Source organism: Gossypium raimondii, chromosome 12 (genome assembly GCF_025698545.1).
Source record: "Gossypium raimondii isolate GPD5lz chromosome 12, ASM2569854v1, whole genome shotgun sequence".
NCBI lineage: Eukaryota > Viridiplantae > Streptophyta > Magnoliopsida > Malvales > Malvaceae > Gossypium > Gossypium raimondii.
The window spans coordinates 19625464-19636234 of NC_068576.1; the positions used below are offsets into that span (position 1 = coordinate 19625464).

At 34.6% G+C, this 10771-nt stretch overlaps 1 protein-coding gene across 1 annotated transcript; it reads left to right on the top strand.

The window, feature by feature from the left end:
* The first annotated feature begins 225 nt into the window (after nt 1-225).
* On the top strand, nt 226-1847 carry LOC105763486 (probable xyloglucan endotransglucosylase/hydrolase protein 6). Its single transcript, XM_012581724.2, has 4 exons — nt 226-433; nt 555-655; nt 732-928; nt 1171-1847. Exons 1-4 carry the CDS (start codon nt 253-255, stop codon nt 1559-1561), a joined length of 870 nt encoding a protein of 289 aa, XP_012437178.1. The 5' UTR covers nt 226-252; the 3' UTR covers nt 1562-1847.
* Nucleotides 1848-10771: the final 8924 nt, after the last annotated feature.

Sequence of the window (10771 nt, forward strand, 5' to 3'; positions counted from 1 at the left end):
AAAAAAGAAGAGCTAGCTAGAAGAATAAGTTAAGCATAAGATAAGGTTCTCAAAGCCAAAATAAAAGCAGTTGGGTTTGTAGGCAAAATGTCGTCTTTGACATTAGCTGCATCGAAAGGGAAAACGGTGATGAAGACACTTTGCATTTGAATGCCAGCAGTCTAGGCATGGACCCTCACATTTTAATCTCCTACCTATATATAAACATGCACTTACTCATTTCATCGCTATTTTTATAATTTACAGATCACCATGGCCTTAAAGGATGATTTTCTTTTCATTTTCTCATGTATGCTTGCAATTTCCCTCTCATCATCAATCTTGGGACGACCGGCCACCTTTCTTGAAGATTTTGGAATCACTTGGTCTGATTCCCATATTAAGCAAATCGATGGAGGGAGGGCCATCCAACTTATTCTAGACCAAAATTCAGGTTTACATTTTTCGTGGGGTCACTTTATTATTTGAAGTTAAAACCACTTTTCTCTTTAACAAACCTTCAGTTTGTCAATCATGATTACCTGATCTTTCTTGTTCAAACTTTCTTTTTTCAGGCTGTGGATTTGCTTCCAAAAGGAAGTATTTGTTCGGACATATTAGCATGAAAATTAAGCTCATCTCCGGTGACTCTGCCGGAACAGTCACCGCTTTTTATGTAATCTTCATTACCTTCATTTCTCTATTTTAAAACACTGAACCAGTTTTATATTTCAGCGTAACTCGGATTGCAGATGAATTCTGATACAAATACTATAAGAGATGAGCTAGATTTCGAGTTCTTGGGAAATCGAACCGGGCAGCCTTATACTGTCCAGACCAATATCTACACTCATGGAAAGGGTGACAGGGAACAAAGAGTAAACCTTTGGTTTGATCCTGCTGCAGATTTCCATACTTACACAATTATGTGGAACCATCACCATATTGTGTAAGTTCTAAATAGCCTACACTTGTGTGGTAAATTGGCAATGGAATGACAGGACGAAAGCGAGAGAAGAAAAACAATCTATCAAATCAATAAAAGTTATATCAACTTTTTTTAAGATACTTAAAGTTTTACATGTATACAGGTATTAGTTGGGGTCAGTTATTTGATGAGTTACATTAACCAATGATTATTATTTTATTAATGGGTTTGGGTTGTTTAAAGTTAGGCTGGTATTTTTACAGGTTCTATGTTGACGAAGTGCCAATCCGAGTTTACAAGAACAATGAAGCTATAAATATCCTATATCCAAAGTTACAGCCTATGGGAGTGTATTCAACGCTTTGGGAAGCCGATGATTGGGCAACAAGGGGAGGCCTGGAGAAAATTGATTGGAGCAAAGCTCCTTTCTTAGCTTATTACAAGGACTTTGACATTGAAGGGTGTGCTGTTCCAGGACCAACAAGCTGTGCCTCAAACCCTAGGAACTGGTGGGAAGGCACTGCTTACCACGCCCTTAATGCCAAGGAAGCTAGAAGATACAGGTGGGTTCGTTTGAACCACATGATCTACGATTACTGTACCGACAAGTCGCGATACCCGGTTCCCCCACGAGAGTGCCTAGCCGGAATCTGAAAATCCTACCCAAATTTCCCTATCCAACTCAGCTGTCCAGAATATTGATATACCATACGTCTCATGCCGTACTTTTACATACGTCTCCTTTTTTACAATAATATTTGTGTAGTTATTATTGTGGCATAAAATATTTGTGAAGTGAAAGGTGCACGGAATTCTTGAATGGGCAAAGTCAACTTCTGTTTGTGGACATGTTTTTGTCCGTATTTATTTAGTGCATATTATTTTGTGCCAGTAAGAACTTTAGCCCGAACGATAATTTATTAACTCGACATTTTCTCCATCTCCGACTCTGAATATTTCGACGGCCTAAGGCAAAAAATCTAGCTGGCTTTCAAGACAGAAGATGGTTGGTTTATTTTTATGATATCTTCAAAATGATGCAAAACAGCAAAATAGATTTATTGGAAAGAAATGACAGAAAGCTGGAAATTCATTCGTGTTTGAAATGATTTATGAAATGGTCCCCCCGATGTTTGTTGATACATTGGTTTCGGCACAATGATCTATGGGGAGATATAACCTAACAGTTGATGAAATAAGTTTTATTGTAACTCAAACTCATCATATTATTTAAAGATAAAAGGCTGACCACCGCCATGTCTATGTGATCCGTTGTAAACACAATTTTATCTAAATCAGATTGGTCTTAATTCAAGATTTTTGGATTTTAAAGAGTGAATAAATTATTTTTTTGAATTTTTTATTTGAAATAATGTGTATATGTTGGTTGAATTATTTAAAACCTTTGGTTGAATTTTAAATTCTTTTTTGCGAGAATTAGCTCTTAATTGGGTTTGATTTAAAATTTATTTGAGTTGGTAAAAGTGGATATTTAGATATAGGGGTATGCAAAATTCAGTCACTAAAGTTAGTTCAAGTGAGGATGGATTTAAAAGTTTTTGAAATTTCGATTGTAAATTGATTTAGTTCATAACCGATTAATTAATCAAATTAATCAACAAAAAATATTATTAATAAATATTAAACATATTATTGAAAACTGAAAGATTAAGATTTATGTTAACAAAAAAGGCATTCTTAATAGTAGAATCTGCACAACTAAGTTAGTGGGCACTCCTCCAAGCACTAAATGAAAAAAAAAAAGTAAACACACAAGACACAAGCAAATGATTACGCAGTTCAGTTTCCCTACGTCTACGGAGAGAGAAATATGCACTCTCTTCAGCATTTACAAAGTGAACCTACTCAATCACACACAGTGATCGTTTCCCTCACTCTTGCACAAATGAAGATACAATACTCTCACCACTATGATCACCCCTTGTGGTCACAACAAGTAATACCACAACAAACAGCTTTGCTATAAAAATAGCACTCTTAACAAATTTATTGTCTCAAGAACAAATTAAGTGACTAACTCTCAGTAAATTTTCCTAGACAAGTCTCTCAAATATATAGTCATTGATTTCGAGACTTGTTTACAATAGAAGATCTAATACAATCTCATTAAAACATCAATACCGCAAGAGTAATACAATATAACAATAACATACGAAGTAAATATGGTCTCTTGGCAGCTCATTAGTAGAATCATGATCCAATCCAATGTCCATAATCCAAGGGATTATTTCAGGGAATTTTGGCCCAAATTAATTATCAATATTTGTATTCCCAAGAAGCATAATCTTTCATAATGAACTAGATATTCACCATGTAATCAACATACGCCAAATATAAAGTTCAATAAATTGCCAATACCTAAATATGAAAACTGTCTGCAGACAAATTTGGTAGGGAGGGTAGTGGATACTCCCTCTAGCACCGAATACCATTTCTCTCCCACCAAATTGTTATTTTCATTTTTTCAACAATATCCCCCTTTAGCAATTTGTTGAACAAAACACACAATACAGGAAGATTGAATCAACAAAAACATTTGCTCCCCCTCAGCATATACTCATTAACTTATCGTAACTTAACTTAAAAAGTAACTAAGAAATTAATCATCAATGATAGACTATTTTGCATCAACAACTAACTAACAATAATTATAATTAAGCAATTTAAGAAAGTAAAGTCAATGCATCAATGTAACTAATATTCATATCCTAACAAAAAGAAATTCGAGTTCCTCATCATCAGAAGAGATAACGCAACAACAAAATCAACAAGAAAATAACTTATAGTTGTCCAAAAAACTATAAACAATAAAAGAAGTTCATAAAAATAAACATACAATCTCACCCTCAAAAAGAGCATCCAACAACACTAGAGCACTAAACAACAACAAAACCAACAAAGACTTCACTTCCCATGTCACATCTCTTCCCTCCCCCTTTTTGTTCTACACAATTTTCAAATTAGGTAGCATCATCCAAGGCTTGAATATCTACTATTAAGGCCTTATATTTATCAATAATCTTCTTTATGGCCTCTACTTTTTTTCCTTATCTTATCATCATGCTTTTGAACAAAATCGACAGAGGGTTGGAGATTTGCAACTATCCTAGCTTTCATTCCTTTCAAAATAGGAATGGTGCCTGGAGGAGTGGGAACTTCTTAACCACCATCTTCCTCCTCAACAAACTCATCCTTAGAATCTTGATCTTTGTTTGGCTCATTCAACAGATGTTTACCTTCCAGCCACTTATGAAAAAAATTTCAATTCAGGAACAATTTTCTTATAACTTTTTTTTTTACCTAATAAGCTCTAAGTCTTGTGACAAAATAACTCTAAAGATGAGAAATGGAAAAGGTAACAAAAAATTCTCATAGTAGACACCAGAAAACTTAATAATCTCATTAAAGATCAACTAACCTAAGCCAAATTCCACCATTTATACTATTTCCTAATAAGTACAACCACTCCTTTTGTAACCAAGTCTCTTTGGTTGTTAGGGAGCCACTTCCTAGATGTAATAACATAAATACATAGGTCAAGTGAAGAGGTTCGAAAACCAGTTTTTTCAGGCCAAGTTGGATGAAGATGAGTGGTCAAAGTAGAAACGGTGGCATCTATCGACTCATATAACTCGAGATTTTTGAGGAAAGGTGATCTTCCGTAGTTTTATCGAAAATAATTTATTTTTATTAGTTTTATGTTGTTTTTTAGACCCAAATTGACCAAACGCACCATGAGGAACTAATGAGATGATTGAGTGGTGTAGGAAGTCGAGGATGGCTTAAAATTAATGAAACACCTTTAGGAGGGGGTATCGCGATACACAGCCAGGAAGGTCGTGATACCCTTAACAGTGCTAAAGTGAAGAGAATTATGGCCAACTTCAGTGATATCGCGATACCGCAACCCCCCAAGGCTTCCAAGTTAAAGACTGTCTCTAGAGCCTGGCTATCGCAATACCACTACCAAGCAGAGACAAAAAAATGATTGTAGGGGTAGTTCTTGCCTAACCCCAACTTTAATCAAAATACAACATCTAGGGGCATTTTGGATCAAAATCTTGAGTTCTAAGGTTTAGCTTTTACTCTTTTTTTTTTTTGGTTATGGAGTTAGTTAGTTAGTTAGTTGGTTGTTATTGTAGCTTGGTTCTATTGACTCTTCAGTACTCCAAACTTTATTGTATTCTCATTTTAATCCCTAGTATTAATATAGTTTAGTTCCATTTCATTTCCCTTAGTAAAAATATGATATTTTGTGTTTTTCTTCATTAACATTATTACTCCTCATTTTTTTCAAGCATCTATTAAGAAAAATTCAAGCTTTTCATAAAAACTGTTTGATCGCCTCCGGACGCACTAACGTCCAAAATGTGAATACTGCAACTAAATATATGAATTTGACGCAATGTCCACAAGTATACGGGTCAGGTTGTAATATAATTTTTACAAAGGATTAGGTGAGTTTTTCGAAGATCGTACCCAAGGGAGACGAGTACTAAATTAAAGTTAACCTAAACGAAAATAGAATTAATTAGTAGTTTAAATAAGTTATATTACGATAAAGCAAAAAGGAAAGATTTTGGTGGTTTGATAAGAAAGAAAATAAAAATAGCATAAATAAAAGAGACTTTAGAAAACTAACTTATAAACCTAACCAGATCCAAAAATGGGTGACTAGCTCGCTTCGGTGATCATAACTAGTTCATATTTGGGGTTTCTATTCAATCAAATAGTCATTTCCCTAGTAGGATCTCTAGATTTCCACTAAACTAACGAGTCGACAAGAAATATCAATCTCTCGACATCACAATCCAGACTGGTTCGGGGCTAAGGTGTTCACGGATAGGCCACACCAATTTTGGGTTAATTCTCACCTAAATGACTTCCTATGGTCGTCAAGCCTAGGGTTTAAGTTCTTCCTCTCCCAAATAGATGATCCGCTAAAAAACCCTACCTAGAAATTAATTAATCAATCCTCCACTCACTAGTCCCCCAACAGAGGATTAATTCCTCATGGAATCCATAAACATCATAAACTCGATAATGAAGATATGCATACAGAGTAAATCAAGAATAAAGGCTAGAGAATCATGTTTGTATTTGATAGATGAAGTGCATAAAATCCACTAGCATTTGATCGCATTTACAAATCACATTCTCCAAAGAGCATAAAATAGAAAAGAACTAAAAATAGACCTAAGGCCTAAAAGAAAGGAAAACTAAAACTAAAATTATAGAAAAACCTAGAATCTAAAAAACTATCATCAAACTAGTGCTAAATGAACCTATTTATAAAATTAAGGTAGACGTTGTCCAAAACCCTAACTTAGTTGATGTTCTCTGTTTCATTTCTATTGTACGGACCAAAATGCCCCTGACTCATAATTAATCCCATACAAGGCTAGTGTCACGACACCATAGTGTCTGTGTCGTGATATCGTAGGCAATATACTCAGGTTCAGAGGTGGCTTCAGGGGTCTGTCGCGACATCCTATGGCTGTGTCATGACACCGAAGGAAAACTTGGAATTTTTGTATTCTGCTCCCTATGCTGCAATATCAAACTCCTAGTGTTACAAGGCAGCAACCAACTTTGAGTTCCTATGCCTTTGAATGGTTTCCTATGAACTTAGTAAGTATGTTGCAAGAAAACATAACTAAGAAAACACTTTTTATTGATTTTAAACTAAACTAAGAAAACATAACTAAAACATACTAAAATTGCTCGTATTCAACCTCCTTAAGTATGAAAACTAGTTTAATCTGCTACACTGAATTACGACAGATCACCCTTCTTATATTTATTTTGATGTATGCTTGGCTGGTATGTTTAGTTGTTGGTTATATAGAGATGAGTATGAGTAGCTAAACTTATGGTGGTTGGTTGATGAAAATGTTGCTTAGTTAGTTTTTAGGTACATAGACTAAATTGTAAAACCTAGACTAAATTAAATGAACTTCAAAATTTAGGATTAACGCCCCTATGGGAACACATGGATAGGTGAGACCGAGAAGAGAGAAACCGGACTAAATCATCTAATTTGGTAAAATGGGGATCGATAGGTAAAATTGAACTATTAGAAGTTTAAGCATTTTTGATCCATAATCTAAGGACTAACCAGCAACATGAGAGTCAATCGACCACTTGTTTTTCTTGAATTGTTAATTGTGTAATTTCACTTATTTTATAATTTGTTCGTTATTAGTCTTAATTAGTTATTTAGTGAAATTAATATTTTTTTAATGAATTGTCGTAACATGGTGCTTAGTGAGTAGTTAGCTAGACTTCCTATTTGCATTCTTGATGTTTAGAAATCACCTAGTCTCGAAACTCTCTTGGATTTGATCCTTGAAATACTCGAAGTGCTCCATTGTACACTTATAAATATTTCAATTAACCTGTCACACTTGAAGATAATGTTATATTATTGATTTTTTTAGTGTTAATTCTCATCTCTGATGCACCCACGCTTGAAGTCAACCGATGTACTGTCATTTCAGTCAGTCACATCTATGTCTCTATCCTCTAAGAGTGATCCGCTTTGATGCCCAAGACAAAGCATCTCCCCAATTGGATTTGATAGATGACATATTAGTCTTTCAATTAGTTTGCTCATTTTCGATTAAAGTAATGACATGTTTAGGTTCGTCTACTAATAAAAGTTGTATTTTCGTATTATGATCTAACCACATAATACTGCTTAATTGTAACGCCCTCAACCCGAACCGATTCGCCAGATCCAGATCTCAGGTGTTACCACTCTATTAAAGGTTTATACTTATCTGGAAGATACAACTTTCAATAAGAACATCTTACCCCTAACACGTCTCTGTCATCGAAATAGGGTCACAGGATATTGCGATGATTGACATATCCAATAATATTTCAACTTAATTCAAAACTCAATTTAAATATCATAAATAAATGTCCAATCAATAATCATAGCATTCATAGAAAAACGACATTAAATTGAGCCTATGGGGCTTTAGAAATAGTTTGGAAACAAACATTGACAAATCTCAAACAAAATAGAAAATATGGAAAAAACTGAAAACACAGGTCGCACGGCCGTGTGACAAAGGCCAGCCCGTATGGCTACTCCACATGCCCGCATGCTCATACCATGTAACTGACTGTGACTGTGTGAAAAATCTCACACAAAAAATTAATAAGACACAACCATGTGAGATGGTCCTGTGGCAGCCCATGTCACAGGCCGTGCGCACCTAAAATGGCCCCTAATGCAAACCAGTTCAACATTCATTTCTTGGACACCAAACCAAACATTTCCCAATCACTTTTACATGGTTTAACCACATTTAAACATACCTAAAACATGCTGTCGAAACCATTTTTTTCATAAAACGGGCCGACGTTGGTTTTGAAAATGAAAATTAAAACGGGAGTCGCCACCAATCCTTTTTTATGAGGTGTGATCGGATCTCCTCATAATTTAGTTATTTTAATAAAATATTTTGATTTATCAAAACATTAATTTTGGTCAACAAAATTTTTTTGAGAAATCAGGTTCAGGAGTCGGTTACGCACGAGGAAGGGTTAGCACCCTCAATGCCCCAAAATTGATACCAAGTTGATTACTTAATGTCTTAATGTCGAAAACTAAAAATTCGAAAGAAAATTTAAAAATACGATCCTCTTTTGTTAAAGTTAATACAAACACTTGAATAAACCAAAAAGAGAGCTAAAGACTCATTCGTCTCAAGGTAATTAAATATCACATCCCGTAAGTTAGGACACGATATTTGGAACCGTCGAGAATGAACTTGCCTTTAATTTTATTGAAATTTCGTATTTTGAGATTTAAAAGGATATGTCACTATTTAGGTTTAACGAGAATATCGAAACCCCGTAAGTTAGGGTACGATTTCTCGAGTTTCTAAATCGTGAAACATTGCCTTATTTTGATTTTTTTTTTTACAAATTAGGGTAAAAGGGAAAAGAAGTGTTTATAAAAAATGAGTTAAATTTATTATGTTTTTTAAAGAAGTTGTTGAATACGTAAAAAAGGAGCTATTCATGGCTAAAAACGATAGTAACATACATTTGCAATAATCATGACATAATATGCATCACAAAAACACATATAGCATTGATACTAATAAATCTTGATGCTAACATGCATGAATAATAATAATAATAATGCAAGTAACAATATAATAATAACAATAATAACAATAACGATAAAGATAATACTAAGAAATTTAAGATTTGAGAATATTTGAAAACTAACAAGTAACTAGATGATGAAATGATAGTAGTAATAATGACATAAATAAAATAAACAAACCAATACATATATATAAAATGAATAATAAGTAAAATAAATAATGGTGTAAGTTTGATTAAAAATTGAAGATGAGTATATAAATAAATATTAATTGAAATATTTAATGAAACTATTTTTTCTTTTTTATTTTAATAAAAAAATATATGTATAAAAAAATTAATTAAAAAGGCTGAGGGCCGAATTGAAATCGGGCTAAAAATCAAGGTTTAAATTGCAAATAAATAAAACAGGGTTGCCAGGGGATTGAAATGAAACGCGCTCATAGAGCGAAGGACTTCCAGGGAAATATTCCTCAGTCCTAAAGCGCGGCGTTTTAACCATGGGCCAAACTGAAACACGCAAAAAATTTAACCGCCAAAATTAAAATGAAAAAAAGTGAGGACTAAATTGTGACATGCCACAAAAGCGAAGGGGCTGAAACGGGTATTGGCCCCATTTCAGCACGCAGATCCTGGCAAGGTCGTCGTCATGGCACGGAGAAAAACAACGTCATTTAGTCAGCCTTTATAAATTAGATTTTTTTAAAAAAAAAATTCATTCCTCTCCTCTTTCAAAAAAAAACTGAGAGTTTTCTCTCAACCCCTCCCTCTTTGGCCTATGACGCCGGCAAGCTCTCATGGTGGCTCCACCGCAGCTCTACTGTAGCATCGCCGCGCCGGAAGGCAAAAAATGACCAAAAACTCAAAAATTTTTAAAGATCCCTTTTTAAAAATGTTTATACCCGATTTGGGTGTTTTTAAATCAAAAATGGAAGAAGAAAAAAAAGAATGGCCTTTCGGCCTTACTGTCTCTTTTTTTGGTCGCAACCCAAGTAGAACCCCAAAGGGTTTCTGTGGCCTTGGCGAACGGAGGAGACCTCCGACAGTGGTGTACGGCTCGACCACAGGTACGATCCACCTCTTTTATTTTATTTTATTTTTTTATTTTTTTAAAAAATAAATAAATATATGATAATTGAAAATAAATAAATAAAACCTCCTTTGAAACTCTATTCTGTTATTGATTTCTTTGGTATTCAGAATCAACGTTTTCATAAAAAAAATACAATGGCAAAATTCAGGCTGTTATAGCCGGATCCAACACACTTGGTTATTATTTTTTGTTGTTTTTCTATTTGTTTGCTTTTATTTCTTGCTGTTGCGTGTGGTCTGGTCCTGCAGGTGTCAGGCGCATGGGCAGTGATGGCGAGTGGCGGCGGTGGCGTGCGAGGAGGTGGAGCAGCTGCAGCAGCAAGGCATGTAGTGCTGGGGCTTAGGGTTTCCCTTTTTTGGCTAAAAAGTTTTTAGTTTGTGGGCTAGGGTTAGATTTGATTTGGGCTAGACTTTGGGTTTGATTGGGTTTAATTTGAGTATTGGGCTTGTATTGTAATTTGGACCTTCAATTTTGGACTATAATTTTGGATTTTATTTTATCTATTATTTTTTGGTTACAACTTTAATACCCAGGCCAAATTGGCCCATTACAGCTGCCCTTCTTTGCTCATTGTCATGTAACGGCAGTGGAGCAAAGACATCAAAAGGGAGTAATTTTGCCCG

What these genes read in the sequence shown, in the direction of transcription:
- LOC105763486 (XM_012581724.2), top strand. Translation starts at nt 253, where the DNA reads ATGGCCTTAAAGGATGATTTTCTTTTCATTTTCTCATGTATGCTTGCA. An exon ending in TATTCTAGACCAAAATTCAG is followed by an intron (nt 434 to 554) that starts GTTTACATTTTT and finishes TTCTTTTTTCAG; the next exon opens with GCTGTGGATTTGCTTCCAAA. An exon ending in GAACAGTCACCGCTTTTTAT is followed by an intron (nt 656 to 731) that starts GTAATCTTCATT and finishes CTCGGATTGCAG; the next exon opens with ATGAATTCTGATACAAATAC.